At 45.7% G+C, this 23,618-nt stretch overlaps 1 protein-coding gene across 3 annotated transcripts in view; it reads right to left on the bottom strand.

Annotated features, from left to right (window-relative positions):
- The window catches only part of LOC119161150 (rifampicin phosphotransferase), a 586,004-nt gene that overhangs the window by 336,355 nt on the left and 226,031 nt on the right, over positions 1 to 23,618 (bottom strand). For all 3 annotated transcript variants that reach the window (XM_075890885.1, XM_037413539.2, XM_075890884.1), the window contains exons 14-18: positions 21,401 to 21,436; positions 21,213 to 21,340; positions 16,426 to 16,496; positions 9,053 to 9,117; positions 854 to 1,001 (exon numbers count right to left, since the gene is read on the bottom strand). In XM_075890885.1, coding sequence (XP_075747000.1) covers positions 854 to 1,001; positions 9,053 to 9,117; positions 16,426 to 16,496; positions 21,213 to 21,340; positions 21,401 to 21,436 — 448 coding nt within the window. The remainder of the gene's footprint in view (positions 1 to 853; positions 1,002 to 9,052; positions 9,118 to 16,425; positions 16,497 to 21,212; positions 21,341 to 21,400; positions 21,437 to 23,618) is intronic.

Below are 23,618 nucleotides of genomic sequence, written 5' to 3'. Positions count from 1 at the left end.
TACCTTAAGAAACAATCGTTCTTCCTATAACGTCGAGCTTGTTAAATCGGTTATGAAATGGGTAATGAAAGAGAACTGGGACAAGTATGTGGAAAACGAAATTCATTATTATGCAGGCAAATCAGTTTTGAATAATTGATATGTGGTGTTCAACGTCCCAGATTCACGATATGAATATGAGAGACACCGTAGTGGGGGGCTCCGGAAATTTCCACCGCCTTGGGTTCTTTAACGTGCACCCAGATCTCAGCACACGGGCCTACAGCATGTCCGCCTCCATCGTAAATGCAGCCGCCGCCGTCGCGATTTAATCCTGCGACCTGATGGTGTTGTCTTTGCGATGAACACTTTTTGCTATCGGCCACAAACGCGATAAGTTATGTGACTGCTTATCGCTGTTAATAACCGGTGCGAGGGAAGCGCATCGTTCGTACGCAGAACGTTAGAGAGCACTGGAATCACTGCGTGCGTAGGCGCGCCAGTGGGTTTGTCTCGTGGCATTTTTTGTATTCCGCGGGCATATGCAGTTAGCAAAAAAGCTCTAATAATTACCAGATGCAAGTATCGAGACTGTCTAAACGTACGTTACAGCTTTCTGGTTGAGATTTTAATTTTTTATCCATCTTAGTTACTTGAAAAGATAGTAAATAAACACATCTCACGATATATATATATATATATATATATATATATATATATATATATATACTCGTTATTGATCTTCTTCTGCTATACGGAGCAATCGGCCAGAGTGCTCTTGAAATGCTTTCAAGTGATGTGGGTTGTGAATCGACTTGAAAGTACAAAGCAGCAGGGGAGTAATGACGCATGCAGATAAAGGTGAGGCACCTACGTCTCCGAGCCCATGGTTGGCCGTGATGAGGATGCTTCTGGAGTCGCCCGTTCGGCTGTCACAGGTGAAGAGGACGCCTGCCACCTCTGCTGGCGCCATCGCCTGCACAACCACGGCCATCGGGGAGTCCAGGGGCTGACCATAGCGCCTGCACGGCACATCAGGGCGGATATAACCTCCACATGTGTGGGCATATTTGGGGCGCAGGCAATCGCGTCATAAGTATTACAATTTTTGACCCTTAAGGCCGAAGTAAGAGCCGCGACACACTTTTCAGCAAGGACAAAGTGAAATTACCTGCTAGTGACGCCCTTGAACGAAGGTTGTGGGTGTGCGACCTAAGCTGATGGGAGTGCAGGTATGTAGCGGTTACTGTGTGCTGAAGGTTGGTCTTCGCTACACAAAAACACGTTTTCTAATAAAAATATTTTGTTGTTAGAGCTGTGTCTACGTTACTCTTCATTTATTATTTTTGTCGTGCGGTAACATAACAATCTATTACCGACTAGCCAAGCTCACTATGATGCCGGCATAAACGTATCAGCCGCGAGGTCAAGGGAGTGCGAGCACCCCCCCTCCCCACCACTGAGAAATGTTGGGGAAGGCTGAGCCCCCCTACTTTCGACAGTGGCCACTCTTGGCTGCACTCTGGGGAAACGAACAAAGAATGCAAAGTTTTCCGTCACAACAGTAATCATTCAAATATATTGTTATGAGAGAATGGAGATGTTACGAGGCAGTGTTACAACATAGCGAAATTTCACCAACCATTCCGCTGTGATGATTTTCCTTGTAGCCTCTTTGCGGTGCGGGTCGCCTTTGCGACTACTTCACGTCTTGTGCTGTAGTATTGCAGAGCAGGCAAGCGCTGAAGGGGGCCCTATATTATTACATCAATTGTTCATGCTTTTATTCTGCTGTGACTTGCTTATGCAGTTACGGATAGGAGCGTGTGAAGTTTTTATGAACACGTGAAAACATTTGCTGCTTCGGGAAAATAATTTTCTTCGAAAAGAATACATCATGACCGCTGCTCCGTCGAAGCTATTGCAAGCCGATGTGCGTGACCAATTGTTTTTAATGTTTAGGTTTTCCGAACTAGTATGCCGTAAATTGTTTCTGCTTTAGTCTATGACAAGTATTATCAACCTTGCTTATGGTAACTTGGAGCCATAATAGAAGCTTGCAAAGTGGCCATGAATAAAGCAGTCGAGTTGAACTCAGTAGGAAGCACAGCTTTTAAGTTTGCCTCACAACTTGAGCTGCCAGATCAGGGATAAAGTGAAATACCGCGATTTTTGGCACTATGGAGGCTTAGTTAGGAGTCAGGCTAGTTATATTTTTATTCAACTTGAATTTTCCTGTAGAGTTCGTAATACATCTCGGACAGCGAAGAAGCACACACACCTGCAGCTCTGCTTATTTCTCTCTATTTCTCTTTGTCTCAGCAAGTATGAGCTCCCAGAGATGTGTATACGCGCACAAATTACTGAACACCGTTGTGCTGCAAGTAGAAATGTTTCCTTAAAATCATAATCCATCTCGCTAGCTGCTATATATAGCCGCTGCTTATGTAATCGCTGCTAAATTTCAATTACAGTTAGAAGAAGGTGCTCTCGAGCTTCGTGACGTCATGTAACAAGCAGGTAATTTTGTGGCACACACAAAATTTTATATGCCCAACTTTCAATGGCACAAAATATGCCGTATTGAAAATAGTCAAGTCTTTTCATTTTTCACAAGGTAATGCATAACTGGTCATTACACGATGAGTCACTTTTGCGTCATTTGTTGCCTCACGTAACAAGCTAGTGCTGCGTGCATAAACAAGACTGCTTACACCAATCATATACGGCTAAAGAACATTTCGGAAGGATAAACGAAGAATATTTTTCCGTTTTAATTGCCCATAAATAATTCTTACAAAGAAGACAAGTGCCTACGCCGTTTGTATTGGCGTATCTATAATACAGGTGCCTGGATGGCCGTTAAAAATTTTTATGCAAATAAAATGAGTGTAAACAATATATTACATCCCCAACACCACAAAATATACTCTTTTAAAGAAAATTGTTGCGAAGGTGACGAAAAGGTAGTAACAGTATTGTAACAAGAGCAATATTATGCACGCTCCCGATAAGGTGTTCAATTATTTAGCAAATAGGGCATATTATAATATGTACATGTCTGAATATATGCAAGAAAGTGTAATACTTATATGAAAGAAATATAAGAGCAATTATTCGTTGGAAAAATATGGCTGACCCCTCCGTGAGAGGAATCAGCAGATAACACGAAAGTAAAACGAGCATTTACAGGGATAAATGTTTAGTGTACATTGATAAAGGAGGGTTCGGCAAATGTAAGTTCTGGTGTTCAGAACCTATAGCCCTGTTCAACGTGGATATATCCTCGTTTACAATGTGTACATCTCCATTCCGACGACTCACATTCATGATAAATTTAATAAAGAAACTATTGTGGCTCATTTAAATGTTAACTGCCAAAGCACAACCAGAAAAAGAAGCATGATAACGAAATGAGCATCGCATATCGGACGCGGAAGTTGTGCTTAGAGTACCATTCCTCAGCCTGTTAAAGAAGGACTGAACTTCGTGGTATCTATAGAGTGTGCGTCGTGTCACCTCTGTGAACGCAAATTCGCCTCAAAGTGCGAGCGCATCGATGAAGTTCTCTCTACTGATTATATATACACACACACACACACACACACACACACACATATATATATATATATATATATATATATATATATATATATATATATATATATATGTATGTATGTATGTATGTATGTATGTATGTATACGGCCACTCAACCACCATGCAAGCACGGTGGTTGAGTGGCCGTAGCGTTGCAAGTATTCAAGTATATCTTCCGTGAGCGGTCACAACGTGGTTTATTTCGACGTTTCGACCTAGAGTATGGCCTTCATCAGGATTGAGGGTACAGTTTGTTGGGCTCAGATTTACAATCTTAAATCAGAGAGGGAAAGAAAGAGAAAGCGAAAAAAAGAAAAAAGGAGAAAAGGAAAAGAAAAAAAGAAAAATGGCCCGGTATCTGCATGTTAATCTGCAAATGTCATCGAAAGACGATAGTCTTGCGTGTGGAGAGAGCAAGCAAAACGTTGATTTGGTGTTCTGGGCAAGAAAATCGTTGAATGGTATTCTGGAGGTGCTGCGTTAGAGGGCCTCGAGCGTGCAGCGGAGGCGAAAGAGGGCATCAAGTCACGTGACACGTGAGACATGAACGCCATCTGGCAGTTATCTTAGAAAACGATGCGCGTGGCTTTGAGACGGGTGTGCACGCCCGTCTCAGAGGTGATAAGGTGTAGAACGCAAGGCGACGGGTAGGTGCCACCACCGTCGAGTCTTAGAAAATTGTCGGAAACACTCGCCTTTTCGTGCAAACGTTTCATTGTCAGTGCAGCGTGATAACCGCTACGGTCCTTCGAATTACTTATCGATCAATATTATAGTAATAGATGCACATGCAGAATATGTACGTGTTGTTATGGTGCCCCAGACTTGTGCAATATTTGCTTATTAATTGACAATTGCTCAATTAAGAAGGCCAACCCTTGAGCAACATTGGGCGCTGCGGATGGGGCCAGCCGTTTCAAGTACCCAGTGCCGTTAAGAGTGGACAAACAGACGAATGTACAGACAGAAAGACAGACCTAAAATTTTGTGTGGAAGGTCCCCAAGAAAGACTTTCGTATTTGAAAGTATAATATAAGGTGTACTCCCCCGGGCGCCCCTTTCACTCTTCCTTCCCCTTCCCCAGTTATCCCTCTCTCTTTTCTCTTTTTTACCTTTAGGATGTCTGCGGTCTGTGTATACTTCCTTTCACTAACGCATTGCTCCCGACCAGATGGCGCCTTCTGGCTTTGGCGGTTCGGTGTGGAGGAAAAAAGAGCTTTTTTAAGAAGTTTAAGTTTTTAACTACTCAGTGCCCCGTCTACATCTCGTCGTAAAAAGATAGGCGCCGCGTATTGCCACAGAGGCTAGCAAGCCGGTGAAACAAGCAAAAACGAGCCCTTAAGTATACGCTTCATTCCCTTTTATATATATATATATATATATGTAGCTCCACCGCTATCGCAAAGTTCGTAGGCCATGATAATCGGGGTGTGTAGATACACTACAATCTCCTCAAAGTGCAGGTTAGTAGATACTTAGGGTAGTGTCTTTTCAGCGATAAGCGATAAAGCCTCTAGTATGTTTGTGTACGTGTAATACAAGAACGTATAGTCTGTTTCAGAAGTTACATTTGAACATAATTTCAGCTGTACATTATAAAAAAAATGTGACAGCTGATTACTGTTTGACACAAAAGAAGACAATGTTGATAATATTCCTAATCTATGGAGGGTAGGAAAAAATAGGCTTAATGCCCTCTTCCACCATTATACAGGATGAATACTGCCAGACTTCAAATAAAGTTTATTCGTTCAGATTAAGAGGCGCAGAGAAGAGTCTGCAGGCAAGTGGAATCGTAATACAGTGAAAAGGCATATGAATGGTAGGATACAAATCTTACCTAAATAATCGGTAATCAAATTATGCTTGATTCGAATAATTTCTTTCTGTGTGACCTTTTTATTGAATAATCGGCATTTTTATAGGTGCTTTGCAAACCATAACTCATTGCTTGACGAACACGGTATTAAAATGAAAGTTTGACCGACTTAATATGCATTCATCTTGGTTGATACCGCGCACACCAAAAGAGGACGAAGAATAAGAATCGTACTGGCCTCCAAGCCTGCTTACCATAGCGCACCTCCTTCATGGTCGTCTCGAGTGCGCTGTATCAACCAAGAATAACGCGTCTGTATGATCTCGGCAAAAATCTTTCAATGCGATGCGCTAGACATCACATGTGTATACTAGCGCCTTTGTAGACGTTTGCTTTTTCTTACAGTGGATCCAGGAAATCTATCATGTATGGGTGATGCCACAGAATGAAGGACCTGTGACCATTGTCATTGGACGATTCACAAACAGGTCGTATTTTCGCTAAGCCTGCGCCCTCGAGCACACTAATATCGGAGGCGTTTTCAGCGACCAGATTGGTTGAAATTATTATTATTATTAATATTATTATTATTATTATTAATAATATTATTATGAAATCCAACAAAAAGCTAAGCAGAGTCGAGTTGTAAGTATAAGGGACTCGCATTGTATGTATCTTCGCCCAGTGCTTCGATTCGGTTGCATATTACATGCTAGAGCTCCTGCTTGTAAGCTTCATGCTCCTGTATTCCTCGCGAACAAGCTTTGAGATCATGTTTCCGCACTTTGTGGCAACCGAAGTCTTGTACGTGGTCTTGTACATGGAAGCTAGGGTCCCTTCACTTGCTATCTAGTTCAATAATTTTTAAGGCTGAATGAATAGCCGTTAGGTATTCAGAAACAGTTTTATTGCCTATCCTCACTTGCTTTTTGGGGGCATTTTCTACGCCTCAGTTTTAAATATAAAAAGCCCTCTTGACAAAATAAACGTTCAAATTATTAACCTATGTATATCAGTAATAGCGACAACTCTACTAAAAGTACTTCATATATATTTTTAAATATAGCAAAAGCAATATCGCTCCGCCTAATAAACATTATATCAACATGCAATTACCTGCAACATACGCTGATAATTACAGTCATAGCGATAGAAGAAAAATGTGTAATCGAAATTTTCCTTCCCACTTCAAATTCGTTGTTTTTTCTTCGGGTGGCAACCGGTTTCATTAGTTCGGGTCGAAATCAGTGGCGGAATATTACCAATTGGAAGAGTGGGCTCACGACTGTACTGCTGATGAAATGGTAAAAATGTGGCAGTGGCTTGTGGAGAAGAAGTTTTTGCGACTGTTACGTAAAGAAGAGCAATTTCCCGGTCATGATGATCTTTCGACGCGTACGATGGCAGCATATCTATAAAAGTTCAGTACAGCCTCTTCATGAGGCAGTTCATTTGAAGATGGTCAATAGACCGTGTAGATACTTCCTTGCGGATATAGTCCCAGTTTGTCTGAAAACATTTCTGGCTAGGAAGTAAGGTAGTAACTTTGAATTTAAGGGTTCGTTTTGCTTAAGTAAACACAGTAATATATCGAACTAAAAGAAAATGATGCCAAAAAAGTATATTGAAGATTTTATTAAAGCAGTTGTTCTGTTAATGGGAAAAAAATTCCGCCATATCCACGAAGTGAATGATGATGAGTGGGCGAAGCTCCGGAGGTAAACCTGGTAAACCATGAATCCTCTGTACATTTTGCCCACTCGATTTTATTACATCGCTCCCCCTAGCGTACGTCGCCGCACTAAATCGAACGATTGCCTTCAACCAATGACACGCGCCATATGTGACATCATTCCTATTTTATAAGATCTCGCGTCTTTCATCAACTACAAGTACCGCTTTCTAGTTTATAACATCTTGCATCTTTTCATCATCAGGCACAAGTACCACCATCTAGTAAACACTACAAGAACTAAACGAGAGGTGGCTACATACAGGAGACGGTACCGCCATCTAGTGAACACTGCAAGAACTAAACTAGAGGTGGCTACATACAGGGGACGGTACCGCCATCTAGTGAACACTGCAAGAACTAAACTAGAGGTGGCTACATACAGGCTACAGGGGACGCACAGCCCACGCCCTAAGGAGCTTCGCCCCTAAAAATAAAACTGAGCTGCAACATAAGTTTCCACTGACAGGATCCTCTCCTGCGCCCTGCAAATAACTTGCAACGGCAGAAGGTCACTGGTTCAATTTCTGCCGGTGCCGAGTTATCTGTCGTCCACTTTTATTTCTTCTGCATTCGAATACAAATATTTTTAATAGCATGCTCTCTACTTCTCTTGGCATCGTTGTCTGATAATTCTTTTGAAAGCATTGCCTATTATCTTGGCATCATACGCTAGGTTTGTGCGTGTAAACGCGAACAGCTGAGTTGATCCCAGAACAATCACGGCCACCAGTGCTAATGCTCAAATGCGTGAATGCCCGTGCACTAGGCCACGGATCAAAATATCGATGGTTATTCCTCTGTCGCCGTTATCGTTGCCAGTGTGTGTCGCTGTAATCGGACTTTCAGTGTCCCACAACAAGTTCGCCTTGGGGAATAAAAAGCTTATTTGTTCATCGCACATTCTTGCCTTTTTTAACGTCACGACCACATTACACTATCAAGCGCCCGTAAGGTTGAAGCTTGAGTGTGCATTTGCTTTTGTGGAATGCCCCTCAAGGATTGCGTTATAACAACAGGCATGCCTGTTGCGTTCTGTAAATGTATTCAGCTCTGCGTTTCATTATTTCTGTGACGCTTTCTTCAACGTTCTTAATCAGTTTACTTTATATAGGTTTGGTGTTAATTACCAGGTAATGTTTTTTGTAGGCAACACCTTCTAAGAGCAAGTTGCAAGTTTAATTGAATACGCTTACTCTTCTATGAGGACTAAAAGTTCACTCTCGCCAGTTTTTAGTGGACTCTCTGTGTCTACTTGCAAACCTACCCTAAGACAAACCAAAACATTAGGTATATATACTTGCTGACCTTCTTATCTTCATCAGCAATGTTCCAGCATCTATATCTCTCATTGTAAACTTCTTGCTCACCTATGAAGTGTTCTTTGGGGTATATGTCCCTTCCCTAAGAGATTCGAAATGGGAGCTGTTTGAAATGAACGGGGCTACCTTTGTTATCGTTTCGCTCTACTGGCCTGAGCGTCGTATCAATATGGTTGCACCGTCCATGTGGAGGAAAACTGCCTTCCCTCGAGTGCACAAGCTTCAACCAGCGTGAAGCGATAAAGGTCATGGTCATACAGTTGCCGTGCGCTCATACAGCGCCATAGCACGCGTGATAAAGCTACTCACCTCATATGCACGTATTTTTCTTACAGAACATATGCTGTAGAAAGGCGATTTCACCATTTTCACACGTCTTCCTCACCCGTCCGCTGTCCTTTAAAATAATCTCTCTGGTTTCATTTTTTCAAATGTGGGATATCGCCGCTAGAAGTTCCGCTTCATATTCACCACCTGCGTTTCCATGAATTTCTACCAAGCTTTTTTTTTTCTTAATATGTCATTTCATTTCAACCCGTGGACACTTGGTGAACAAACAATTTGAGATGAAGTAAAACAAAGAACAAAACAGGGTGACTGACCGTTTGTAACCACATGCAATGTGGGTGAACTGCGAAGACCAGCACTTGGCTACTGTCTTTATAACCTGCAAGAAATATTTAAAATAAAACGATGGCTACTTTATCAGCCGTGGAGAAGGTCCTGATGAACGCATTTTTTTTTCACTAAAAACAGTGGTATTGGGTAGCGGCAACTCAAAGATCGCTATGCCTTTGATCATGCAAATGGGATAACAGAATCTAACAAAAGTAATTATAAGTTATACAGCCAGACAACTTCTTCTCCGAATTGCCTCCTAAATAAGAGTCGAACTAAATCAACATGAAGGGCACGCAAAAACGCAAGAAAGATAAAAAATGCTTGAACCACCACAATAAAGCTCGTCTTGCCCTCTGTAGATCGACGGGGTTATAATAAAGAAATGTGAAGTATTTCTCCACATGTCTGTGGTGCGTAACGTTGTGCATACAGTCGGATGAACACAGGAAGTAAAAAGGCGTAAACGGAAAGAGTGCAAACCTAAAAAGAGCGCAACATTACATACCACAGACATGCACTAACTTGCCCAACAAGAAGTTCTTCTTGAATTTCTCCACATATTTTCAAACCTTACAGAGGCAGCATGACCAAGCCATGAAGTGACTAGTTGGCTAGGTATTTTTCAAGATTACCACTCGTCCTACATTCCCATGTTGTTCTAACGGACTTAGAGTAGTAACATATTGTCACAGGGTCGTGACGTGGCCGAAGACAGGAGACTTCGTGTTAGGATTTAACTGTTTATTTGGGCGAACCTGTGCCGGTAAACTGAAAGTCCAATTACAGCAGCAGTCTCGCACAGATAGCAGTTTCGGACTGATAGCGGCGAACGGAGCGTCGGCCTTCGATCAACAACTGACAAGTGGCGAAGCGCGTCGGCATTTATACTCTTGCCGTCGAATGTTCTAGCGTTATCGCTGGCGGTGGCGTAGCTTCCAGAACAATCTGTACCGTTCGCACAGTGGGCGTGATCTTATCGAAATGATCTACTACCGTCCGGAACCTTCTAGAAAACTGCAGGCGCGGTTTGCGCTGAGAATCGTGCGGTGTTTTCGGACGATAACAAAAACTTGGGAAATGGAACGTGGCATTGCCCCCCTCTGAAAAAAGGCATCGTCCCGATGCTTTAACTAAAGATGAAAGTACAATAATAATGCAAGAAAGTACAATGAATAAATACGATACAACAATAATACAAAAAAACACTAGTTCAGTTTGTTAACGCGCATGAAACGGCTTGAGGCGCGCGACATGGACGACTTCAGGTCGCGATCGGCGTCGTTGAGAGTTCGTGATGCCGTCGGGGACAACCTCGTAATCAAGTGGGCCGAGCCGTCGAACCACCCTGTACGGTCCGAAGTACCGTCGCAGAAGCTTTTCACTTAGTCCACGTCGGCGTATCGGCGTCCACACCCAAACACGTTCACCGGGCTGGTATTCCACGAAGCGTCGTCGTAGGTTGTAACGGTGGCTGTCGGTCGTCTGTTGATTCTTGATACGGAGACGCGCAAGTTGTCGGGCTTCTTCGGCGCATTGAAGGTACTCGCTCACATCGAGGTTTTCTTCGTCGGTGACGTTGGGTAACATGGCATCGAGCGTCGTGGCCGGGCTCCTTCCGTAGACCAATTTGTATGGCGATATCTGCGTCGTCTCCTGCACCGCCGTGTTGTATGCGAAGGTCACATACGGAAGAATGGCGTCCCACGTCTTGTGTTCGACATCGACGTACATTGACAGCATGTCGGCGATCGTCTTGTTAAGCCGCTCGGTGAGGCCGTTGGTCTGTGGGTGGTACGCTGTCGTCCGGCGGTGGTTTGTTTCGCTGTATGCCAAGATTGCTTGAGTTAAGTCGGCAGTGAATGCCGTTCCTCTGTCGGTGATAAGGACCTCTGGGGCGCCATGACGTAGGACGGTATTTTCGACGAAGAATTTAGCTACTTCGGATGCACTGCCTTTTGGCAGGGCTTTTGTCTCGGCGTAGCGGGTGAGGTAGTCGGTAGCTACCACGATCCACTTGTTTCCGAAAGCCGACGTCGGGAACGGCCCCAGTAGGTCCATACCAATCTGCTGGAAAGGTCGGCAAGGTGGATTAATTGGCTGCAGAAGTCCCGCTGGCCTTGTCGGCGGTGTCTTGCGTCGCTGACAGTCCCGGCATGTTCTCACATAACGAGTGACGTCGGTGGTAAGACGTCGCCAGTAGTACCTTTCTTGTATCCTCGCGAGCGTGCGAGAAACACCGAGGTGCCCTGCCGTCGGATCGTCGTGAAGGGCCTGCAGGAGTTCTGGTCGCAGAGCTGAAGGCACCACAAGAAGGTACTTAGCTCGAAGCGGTGAAAAGTTTTTCTTTTGTAGAAGACCGTTTCGTAGAAAGAACGACGCAAGTGCGCGCTTGAATATCTTCGGGACTTCGGCGGTCCTGCCTTCGAGGTATTCTATTAGGGCCTTAAGTTCCGGGTCGGCCCTCTGTCGTTCAGCGAAGTCGTCGGTAGTTATCGTTCCTAAGAAGTAGTCGTCATCCGGGTCGTCGGGTAGCGGTTGGTCGACAGGCGCACGAGAGAGAAAGTCGGCGTCGGAGTGTTTTTTGCCGGACTTGTAAATGACAGTAATGTCATATTCTTGAAGTCTCAGGCTCCATCGTGCGAGGCGACCTGAGGGGTCCTTCAAGGTGGCTAGCCAACACAATGCGTGGTGGTCGCTCACAACTTTGAAGGGCCTGCCGTAGAGGTAGGGGCGAAATTTCGACGTAGCCCAGATGATGGCGAGGCACTCCTTTTCTGTTGTGGAATAATTTGCTTCTGCTTTGGATAGCGATCGGCTGGCGTAACTAATAACCCTTTCAAGTCCGTCAGCCCTCTGCACAAGAACGGCGCCAAGACCTACGCTGCTTGCGTCAGTATGTATTTCTGTCTCGGCGAATTCGTCGAAATGGGCAAGTAACGGAGGCGTCTGGAGGCGATGTTTAAGCTCCTGGAAAGCGTGTTCCTGCGGCGTTTCCCACTTAAACTCCACGTCGGCCTTGGTAAGGTTAGTGAGAGGATCGGCGATGCGGGCGAAGTTTTTCACGAACCGCCTATAATAGGCACACAGGCCCAGAAATCGGCGCACGGCTTTCTTGTCAGTGGGCGGCGGGAAGTCGGCGATGGCGGCTGTTTTCCGTGGATCGGGACGAACTCCAGACTTGCTGATAACGTGCCCAAGAAACAAGAGCTCCTCATACGCAAATCTGCACTTTTCTGGCTTCAGTGTGAGTCCGGAAGTCTTGATGGCTTGAAGTACAGCTTCAAGGCGCCGAAGATGCTCGTCAAAACTCGAGGAAAACACGACGACGTCGTCCAAGTACACAAGGCAAGTCTGCCACTTCAATCCTGCCAGTACTGTATCCATAACGCGTTGAAACGTTGCAGGCGCTGAGCAAAGGCCGAAGGGCATCACCTTAAACTCGAAGAGGCCGTCCGGTGTTATGAACGCCGTCTTCTCTCGGTCTCTTTCGTCGACTTCGATTTGCCAATAGCCAGTCTTATGGTCCATTGACGAAAAGTACTTGGCGTTATGGAGCCGATCAAGTGTGTCGTCTATTCGTGGGAGGGGATACACGTCCTTTCTTGTGATTTTGTTCAGGCGGCGATAATCGACGCAGAAACGTAGGGTCCCATCCTTTTTCATAACTAACACCACGGGGGATGCCCATGGGCTCTTGGACGGCTGGATAATGTCATCCCGCAGCATTTCATCAACTTGTCTCTTCATGGCCTCACGTTCTCGCGTCGAAACCCTGTACGGACTCTGACGGAGTGGTCTGGCATTTTCTTCGGTTATGATGCGATGTTTTGTGATTGGGGTCTGCCGAATTTTCGATGACGACGAAAAGCAATCTTCGTATTGCAGGAGCAGGGCCTTGAGCTGTTCTTGCTTATCGTTCGGAAGTCTGGGATTGACTTTGAAAGCTATGGGAGGGGCTTGGTTCCTCTGAGCAGGTTCCGCAGAATCGGCGAGGGCGAAAGCACTGGTGGCTTCGACAATTTCTTCGATGTATGCGACCGTTGTTCCTTTGTTCACATGTTTGTACTCATTGCTGAAATTCGTGAGCAAAACCGTTGCTTTGCCTCCCCGCAGCTCTGCAATTCCTCTTGCGACGCAAATATTTCGGGTGACCAACAGATGCTGACTGCCTTCAACGACGCCTTCCAAGTCAGGTGATTTAGGAGCGCCGACTGAAATAATGACGCTTGAGCGAGGCGGAATGGTGACTTGTTCTTCCAGCACATTCAAGGCATGGTGTCCTGACAGCGTGCGCGGCGGTAGTGCTTCTTCTGTGGATAACGTTATCAAATTTGTTTTTAGGTTGATGACAGCACCATGGAGGCATAAGAAGTCCATGCCAAGGATGACATCTCTCGAGCAACGCTGTAGGACTACGAAGTCTGTAGGATAAATACGGCCGTTAATGGTGACTCTCACTGTGCAGATTCCTGCAGGCGTTACGAGATGACCTCCGGCTGTGCGGATTTCAGGGCCTTTCCAAGCTGTCCTAACTTTCTTTAACTTCGCGGCGAACGACCCACTGATGACAGAATAGTCGGCTCCAGTATCGACGAGAGCAGTCACACTGTGGCCGTCGATAAGAACGTCGAGGTCGCTAGTTCGCCGTCTCGCATTACAGTTAGGGCGTGGCGTCGGGTCACGGCTGCGTCGGCTTGTTCCGCTGCTTCCATGCTGCGTCGTCAGGCCACCTTCGGTAAATGAGCTTTCGCCGTCAGGGCTTTGCCTGGCTGGCGTTGTGTTCGGAAAGCTCCGTCGCGGCGTCGTCGTCGTCGGAGGATCTTCGGTAGTTTGTCGCACAGCAACCGCACCTCCACCGGTTGCTGCCCTTAGTTTCCCGGATACGGGCTAGGAGACCGGCCCCGCGTTGGGCCAGAGTACTGCCGGTGGTGCGGTGACGTGCGGCGGCTGGGCGACGGCGAACGCGAAGGGCTTCGTGGTGTCCACCGAGTTCTTGTCAGGTAGTCGGCAATGTCACGTGGTCGTTCTCCTGGCTGTGGACGCGGTGCATTGACGGCGAAGCCACGCAGTCCCATCTGTCGGTACTGGCAACGGCGGTATGTGTGTCCGGCCTCGCCGCAGTGGTAGCAGAGCGGGCGATGGTCAGGGGTGCGCCAGACGTCAGTCTTCCTCGGTGCACTGCGCTGGGCCGCTGGCGAACGGTATGACGTCGGTGGGGGTGGTGGCGGCGGTGGCGTCTGTCGACGGAAGTGCGATGGGGCGGCGTTTTGGCTGTGGACGGGGAGGAGCGTTGTGGCGCAGTGCAGCGGCGTAGCTCATAGCTTCCGGCTCGGGCAGCGGTGCGTGGGGAATTTGAAGCGATTCCCGAACTTCTTCTCGCACAATGTCGGCAATTGAATCGACTTGAGGCTGGGCCGAAGGCAACAGCTTGCGCAGCTCTTCCCGCACGATCGCTCGGATCGTTTCACGCAGGTCTCCGGAGTTACTGGCTTGAGCAGCAGCGCAGTCTGCAGTCAGGCGACGATTATACTGTCTGGTGCGCATGTCCAGGGTCTTTTCGATAGTGGTCGCTTCTGCTACAAATTCTTGGACGGTTATCGGTGGGTTTCTCATCAGTCCCGCGAAGAGCTCCTGTTTGACCCCTCGCATGAGGAAACGAACTTTTTTCTCCTCAGGCATGTCTGGATCAGCGGGACGGAATAGTCGGGTCATTTCTTCTGTGAAAATGGCGACATTTTCATTTGGTAGCTGAACCCGAGTCTCCAATAAAGCAGCGGCCCTCTCTTTGCGAGCGACGCTCGCGAACGTTTGAAGGAATGCGCCGCAGAAAACATCCCACGTTCGGAGCGTGGACTCCCGATTTTCAAGCCAAGTCCTTGCGGTGTCTTCCAAATAGAAGAACACACGACGCAGCTTTTCGTCATGGTCCCAGTGGTTGAGGGCGGCCACTCGGTCGTATGTCTCCAGCCAGGACTCCGGGTCTTCGAACGATGACCCATGGAAAATTGGTGGTTCCCTGGGTTGATGCATGACCATCGTGGGCTGGGACGCTGCGGTTGTCATTGTCGCTGCAGTCGCGGTCATGGCCTTCGTCTTCCGCGCTTTGTCTGGTAGAAGCCCGTACTCCGGTGGTAGCCCTTGCTGTCGGCGGCTTGTTCGCTGCTCCTGGTTGGTGTCGGTGTCTTCTCCGCGACGGGGGCTGGGTTCACGGCTTGACGGGGGCGTCCGGTACATGAACGAAGCAGCACCTCCACCAGATGTCACAGGGTCGTGACGTGGCCGAAGACAGGAGACTTCGTGTTAGGATTTAACTGTTTATTTGGGCGAACCTGTGCCGGTAAACTGAAAGTCCAATTACAGCAGCAGTCTCGCACAGATAGCAGTCTCGGACTGATAGCGGCGAACGGAGCGTCGGCCTTCGATCAACAACTGACAAGTGGCGAAGCGCGTCGGCATTTATACTCTTGCCGTCGAATGTTCTAGCGTTATCGCTGGCGGTGGCGTAGCTTCCAGAACAATCTGTACCGTTCGCACAGTGGGCGTGATCTTATCGAAATGATCTACTACAGTCCGGAACCTTCTAGAAAACTGCAGGCGCGGTTTGCGCTGAGAATCGTGCGGTGTTTTCGGACGATAACAAAAACTTGGGAAATGGAACGTGGCAATATTCATTCAGCTTAACAAAATTACTGGCTGCACACTACAAATATTTGTATTCATTTTGTACTACTTGTTAAGCCGTATGCTTACCTTTGGATCAATATATTAGATATACATGCATCGTGAGAGTGTCTGTTAAAGGAACAATTCAGCTTCCCTGCAGAAACTGGTCGATCGTCACCCAATATTGAAATTTAACGACAGACTCGTTACGTCCAGCTGTGTCGCAGATAAACAATAGCATCACCATGAACCATTACGTGCTCAATCACGGGCTAGACACTTTGCATAACTGGTTTACAAGAGATCCCGAAGCGGGTACTGGCCCCTAATAGTCTTGTTTAGCACATCAAGGCAGGGGGCCGGAAGATGAGAGGATGGTCAAGTCAGAATCAGCTATAGGTGCCCACCGGCTTTACGGATCACCAGCCTTGCACAACTTACTCAAACATACAGAAAATGTTTTGTTTGGCCTTATCGACGTAATTAGAAGGATGATAACTTTCGTAATGTCCTAAAACAAAACATCGAAGCCTCGTAGATATAGAATAACTCATAGTATATGAGCACCAAATAACTGTACACGTCTTCGTGTAACATCAGTAAACAACCTCAAAGATGAAAGAATAATTGTAATCGCGGCCATTAGCATCTAAAATATAAAAACAAACCTGAAGGTCGGAGCGTCACTCACCTCGTCCACGCCAGTGATGGCAAGAAACGTGTCCATTTGACCAGCGGATGACATGTCCTCGGAGTCCTCTCCTACGATTTGGCGCCATAGAAGAAGTTACGTAGAAATGCCGCAACAAAAGCAGCTAAGTGTGCGAAGTGCTTCAACACGGCTTATTTTTTCGGCATATGCCTTACTGTTACACGTAAACACTGCTATTACACTCAACAAAGTGGCAACACAAGCTACAACTCAGTAATCTGGTCACTTGAAACCGCGTGGTCGATTGGAGTCATGTCGTTGAGATGCCTTGATTATGCCTGTTTTTTAATTGCCTAAAAGGGTCAATTGTGCTCCCACTAGTATAGTGCGCTTTCTCAAACACTGATGTATTATTCAGGTAAATCTTGATGGTTTCGCTTTGCTTAGTAACTTCAGTTTTAAAAATTTAGCGCGTATAAAGTTACACATACATGCATTTATCTTTTTATCATTCCTATCATTTATCTTTCTATCATACATACATACATTTTTCTTTCTAGAAATGAAAGAAAAAGTCTGTTCACAGCTTTTATTTCAGGACTTTTTATTTTGCAGAAAAATCACCACCATTTTATGGGTAATTCAACTTTGTAAAAAAAAGACACAGCAAGGACAATGATGTTTGCCCCGCCACGGTGGTCTAGTGGCTAAGGTACACAGCTGCTGACCTGTACGTCGCGGGATCAAATCCCGGCTGTGGCGCCTGCATTTCCGATGGAGGCGGAAATATTGTAGTTCCGTGTATTCAGATTTTGGTGCTCGTTAAAGAACCCCAGGTGGTCAAAATTTCCGGAGCCCTCCACTACGGCGTCTCTCATAATCATATGGTGGTTTTGGGACGTTAAACACCACAAATCAATCGATGTTACCATTATATTTTTCCAGGCTTGTGGGGATCCAAGGTGCGCGCGATCTAGTTTCCGTGAGTGTTTCGCCTTTTCTTGTGATCCCTAACCTTATCAGTTCACCTGTGACGACGAGTTGTGACAGCATTCGCGATTCGCCTGTTCTCGTGGCGGCGCTATGCGCGGAATCGGCGCCGCGAGATTCGGCGTGATCTGAAAAGCGCGTGCGTCGGGATGACTCTCTTGAACCTCGAGTGGCACACGGCTATCATGTGTTTCCGCACGTGCCCGACAACCCCTTTGCGAATAGCAGGTCTGCAGCCTTTCTGCGTGGATTTGGCACCCTCGAGACACGCATGTACTATCGGTGTGAACTCAAACGTGAATCGCAGAGTGTGTGGACCAAGCATTTTCAATGTATAGTGCGCTTTGTCCGGTCATGAACGATGAAAGGTGTGGACGTCCGCTTTGATTGTACTGCGCAATCCTCCCAAAAAGCAATATTTTTCTTGTGTTCTAGCTATATACGGCGACAACAGGGGCCAGCAGAGGCATGAGGAGTGTTTTTGAACATTTCACATTTATTTTCTTTTGTTTTTTTGTTTTCCTTGTTTGCAATATTAGTGGGGAAAATATCAGACGGTAGGCACAGTGCTGCGAGGAGCGGATGTGCGGAGTGGACTTGTTTATAGTGATGACAGGAGGGCACACGCTAGACCGTCTGTAATGGGTTTAGCGCGCGCTCCGAGGTTTGTGTTTCATTTGATGCTGCTCGTACCTTTGCGATAGCTCTGGTTGCGTACGCTAAAAAACTGAGCGGTGTCTGGTGATCACGTGCGGTTCTACTACCCAGAGGCCACCACGTTCTCACAACTAGGGCCCATGGTCAACGATAGTTCGGGGCATAGCCGTCACGGCTCATTTCGTGAGCAGTGTGCCACAGCGCGCAATGCCAGCGGCAACGTGTATGCGTCCCTTTCTGTATACCGACTGCGTGTGGCACTTCTTTTGCTTTGCTGCGTTTGAGGAGTGTATGTTGTGCTTTGTATTAGGGTGAAGGCAAAGGCAATATAGTATTCGTGCGGGCTGTTGAATAAAACACTATTTTTACGCAATGTTTGATTACCAAATGACTGATTATTAAGCTGAATTGCTCATTGCACACAGCATCAGTGGAAGCCACTATTTAAAAACAAGGAATGCCATACTGGCAGAGAAACATGAACAAGTCGTCCTGAAGACGCATTCAATAAACAATTGTGGAGGCAAGTGTAGCAGTCAATCGTCTGTAACCTTAAGTGACAAACAACTTCAATTCCTACACGTGTCGCTTAAGCGGTATACAGAAACTGAGATACTTCTTGTTTTCCTTTTCTAGGCTCATAATTATTTTTGTGCCTGTGTCATAAGCAACAAACCTCACTTCAGATTCAGCGCTGTCCGCGTGCGCCTATTCAAGTGTTGTGACCTGTATTTTGCGCTGTGCGATTCTCTACGTCATCAATAATTTTTCTTTACTGCGTGATTCGCCGTGCGGCAGTCGATGCTTTTGCCTTCTTAGCGCTACGAAGCAGGCCGCCACACGTGCGCAGGCAACGGCAAACGATACCGGGTGGTTCGCCCGGCCTGAAACTATAGTAGTACGACTCTCATGAATACCTAGATCACCAAGTGTTCTACGTAAGAAAAAAAAATAACCAACTATTATGAGAGATGTAGTATTGGGCGGCCCGGAAAATTTCAGTCATCTGGGGCTCTTGGGTGATTTTACGAGAGATCGGACATGCATGTGCGCTCTATAATTTGCTTTTGTCTGTTTTTTTCAGTAATTGTGAACACACTGAATGTGAACCAATCTGAATAACTTATTTTCAGCAATTATTATACGTGTGCGAGGACAAACTTTTTGAAGATGGCAGCACGGCCATACTGTTTTTGCGCTTTTTTTGCGAACATTTTTTTCTCCCGGTGCTGTGAATAAAGTTTTTTGTGGTGTTCTCATGAGGAAAAAAATGGGAAACAAACTTCAACCCAGTAAACTTAAAAAAAGAGTTTGCCAATTTTGATCTGCCCTGGCCTATGCATTATTTCACACAGGGACTTTAAAATGCTGTCAAGTATAGAAAAAAAAACACTGGCACCATTTCTTCAAAACATCATTTGAAGGCCTGTGGAAGCTGCTGCCACAGGCCAACAATGTCCTTGAAACGACGGTATCGACTAGCCCTGTTTTGCGTGCCCCAAGAAAGAGATAAACTGCTCTCTTTATCTGTGAGAGCCGTGATGAGGGAGACCAGGTATTTCGTCAGGAAGAAGAGATTGATATTGACACGTGCGGCGCAGTGCGCCACTGGTCAGTCTTTTATACACGCGTCATAACGCGTTCCAGAGTGGCATACAAGATAAACGCGGCCTGCGTTGCGCTTAACAGAAAGTGATAGCGGCTTTCTTCGTAAACCAAAAGAACCGCACGTGTCAATATCTTGAACTGGGGCTTGTGTGCGAGGCTGTAGACTGCAAACTGCGTACGTGTTAGCCCTCCCGAGAACTCAGACTGCCCGGCCCCGCACACGCAAGACACAAATGAAATCCCCTAACACATTTTCTCTCTAGGTAAGTGACTGGTGCAAACTTTTGCTACAGCAAAATAATTGAAACTGTAGGTTTACGCAAAAAAACACGCTGATGACATGCATAATTGAAACTCTTATAAATCCTTATATATCATGGATAACAAAAATGAGCACGTGTGATATTTAAACAGTGTTTTGACTGAGACAAGTGCTCTTACACAAAAGCTTCTGTCGAAATTAAGAACGGAGTTTTTTTTTCGTATCCTTTTTTCAAAATGACTTTTTTTTAAAAACATGCTTTTTAAGGTTTTTTGTCGTTCTTAAACTTGTTTTCTAAGCAAACACTTTTTCAGAGAAATGTTGAAAACTAATTTTGGTATATTTAACAGCGTTTTCAAGCGTCTGCGTGCAATAGAACGCACTCTAATGTTTATAAAATTTCGGAATCTTCTTCATTTGGGCCAAGATTGAAAATTTTCAGCATTTTTCTCTATTTCGAGGACACTGCAAAGAACGCCTTCATACTTTTCACAGTAACGCGTAATCGATTCAGCGAGAAATATGTTTCACACTACATTTATAGTTCAAGATAAATTTGCCCATGAACTGCAAAAACATTCAGTGCGTAAAACAGGATCCCCGCACAACGACCGTCAAACATTTTTGTGGAACGCTGGTTGTGCTTTTCGAGAAGAAAACTTTCGATTACGAAAACTTTGAATGTATCTAGATAGGATATAAAAAGCTCAGGCAAAACAACAGCATAGACTGAACTTGCATGTTTCAGCTCTCCTAGAATCATTATTTTATGGCGGGTCCATGATCCGACCACATTCCCCGGGTTCTAACAAAGTTAGACCAATTCGATTCAATTCAAGTGAGGCTCATTACCGTGCAAATAACTCTAAGTACGCAGACTTTTGAGATTATCTCCTGAATATCGTCAAAAGATTCAGACTGCCAGGGCCAGCATCGAATTGACACCCTTCGGGTATCAGGCGAGCTCCGTAGCCACTATCACGTCGGCTATCAGACAAAGTGCCTCACCGGAAACATTAGCTACCCGCGCCTAATACACAATGCGATGAAGACGTCAGACTCGTACTCTAGCGGAAGCGACGCTGCCAATCATCCCATAGTGTGCGATGTTGGGATAGTTGGCAGAGAGATGAATTGTAAAGTGAAATAGGTAATTCAAGAAGGACGCAACGAAATAACGGAAAAAACGCCAACTGTGAACTCATTTCATCCTGTAACCATACTAGCCAATGTGTCTCAGTTAATAAGAGCTAGTTGTAGCAGTCATGCTTGCTGCGGTCAGACGATCGCACAATGCCACTAGACTTACCAACAGCCGATGACCTCACGGCGACGCGAAGGTCAGGCGATGCCCTGCCAAAGACCATCACATAAGACCTTCTGATGGCAGCCTGTACTTCTTCCGGTATTGGAGCAGACTCGAGCACTCGGACTACCCTATTAAATGCACGAGACATGTCAAGCACGGACACACTCAACGGCTCTATCTTCACTTACTTGTTGCAGGCCTCGATAGAATCTGATTCTGCGAAGCTGTGAAGAGAAAAATTTGGAGGTAATTAAAGTTTAGTAATTTCCACATGTTTAGCAATGTTTAGCAATGTTTAGTAATGTCCACATGCAAAAGCACCTCCTACTCTTGTGCAAAAAAGTCACTGAACTTGAAATAAACGGAAAAGACATACATAGATTTGGAAGAAACCTAACGTCAGGCAGGTAAACCACGTATCAGAATACAGTTTTCTGTAGACGTGTTTCTTATTGCAAACATAAAGGTTTGAAATATAGTACACAGCAAATATTTGGCGGCTGATCCACGACACGAATACTGATGATGGAGCGATACGCCTTGCACAATTTCTAAATATTTATTAAATCAATACGACGGGACCAGGTGCCCACCAGGGTGTGCCAATGGACGCCGGTTGCGTCAGTTGCGTCCTACATTGCACTTTTCAGCATAATAACTAATCTTCAAGGTGGCGTGACAGTGCCGTAAAACGACGGTAGTTTCACGTCGAAGGTCAAGCCCCTTCTGTTCAAACAACTCAAGGGTAGCCTACACCAGGGAAAGAAAGTTCTCGGGCCAACGCGAACGCTGAACCATGTGACTCTGGCTTTCCCTGTAGCACTCAGTTAAGGAAACCGTCCACTCATCCTGCACTAGACCAGAACTTTCAGCAAATGGCTTGATTGACCAGCACTACGTAATGTCGCGTTTGTTTTTGTTATCGGAGGATGTGATAGACATGGGGCCTGGAAACCAGGGTCCCATAAGTTTGGCAACTATGCTGTGCATGTTTGAGTTTATAAAAGCCACAATGGTCTCATAAAAAAAGTTACTTTTCACATCAACTCGAATGTTCCCTGACACGGCATGCTATCTTGGTCGACATAGAGAGGGTGACCATTAAAATCATCAGAACTGAATAACTGCAGTGGCTGTCCAGCATGCAGTATAGTTGTGCCAGCGCGGCGAAATTCGCGGGAGTTTGTGTCGATTTTATGCTGAACATTGCACATTGTAGGAACTGCGTGGCTTTAGTTGCCTGAATGAATCAGGACTCTGTTTTCCAAATGATCAGGAGAGTAACAGTGACAGTTTCACTTGCCACACACACAAACATTCGCTAACACGATGAAATAAGTGCGATCTGCGCAGCACTTAGCCCCACTCTCGGATACGATGTTCATTACACAGAAGGGGAAAGTTTTCGCTCAGAGATTTGGCGTGTCTATTGGTTCTTGCGTGACGGCCATTCTGAGCACAATATTTCTTGGCGGAGTCAAATGGGCCATTCACACCTGGTCTAGCATACGAGGCTGTTCGTTATATGGGCGACTACTGAGAGACGCGATGGCTCACGTAATGAAGGTGTTTCAGAAACACGACACACACTCTAGTTCACGTATGATATGCTCCAGAACAATAGGTTGCAGTATGCTGCAACTGACATCACGAAAGTGCTTGCTCAGCTGTCTGTCTGATCATCTTGGAAGGAACCAGTGCCTAGGCATTTCACTAGTGTGGTTTATAGGGAGTGAAAAAGCAGCGTTTAATGGTCATAGCGTTTTCTGTGCTGTTGTTTCAGTTACGAAGCAAGGGTGGTGCTGAGCGTACAGTGTAAGTCATTCGAAGCTATGAAAAGGTTTTTGCCTTCATAAATAATCTGTTGCCCTTAGACAAACCAGCATGATTGAAGAAAAGAAAAATTCGTAAACAGTGGATGTGCTGGAGCCGATGTATGGGGACGCTGACTTGTGTCCTTCATGTCTGCAGCTGTTATTCTCAGAGTTTGTAATTGTGTGTTCCCCTCTTTTTCAAGCAAAGCAAAAAATAAAGAAAGGACATATCCGTAAATAAAAGTTAGAGACAAGCAGTCGTCAGTGTGCTGAATGACGTGAGTTCAGAACGAGAGATAAAAAGATCCCTGACTGTGAGAAAATTAATCAAATATGTAGTCAATTCATGCAATGGGCAGTATATGTAGTAAACGTACACACACGCGTGTGTTAGCAACTGTTTTACAGGTATTTGGGGGGGGGGGTCGGGGCCGAGTACTTGGGGTTAACGGTAGATTTTTACATTGTGTAGGTGGATCACAAAACTGCTGTGCAATGCCGAGCCCAGCTATCGTTGAAAGACAATTGATATGTGCATGCAGCACCAGTTCTCCTGATTGCTAGCAAACAGCGGATCATGTGCAGCAATAAC

This window comes from Rhipicephalus microplus, chromosome 3, assembly GCF_043290135.1.
Source record: "Rhipicephalus microplus isolate Deutch F79 chromosome 3, USDA_Rmic, whole genome shotgun sequence".
Taxonomy (NCBI): Eukaryota; Metazoa; Arthropoda; class Arachnida; order Ixodida; family Ixodidae; genus Rhipicephalus; species Rhipicephalus microplus.
This window is presented reverse-complemented; position numbering and strand designations above follow the sequence as displayed.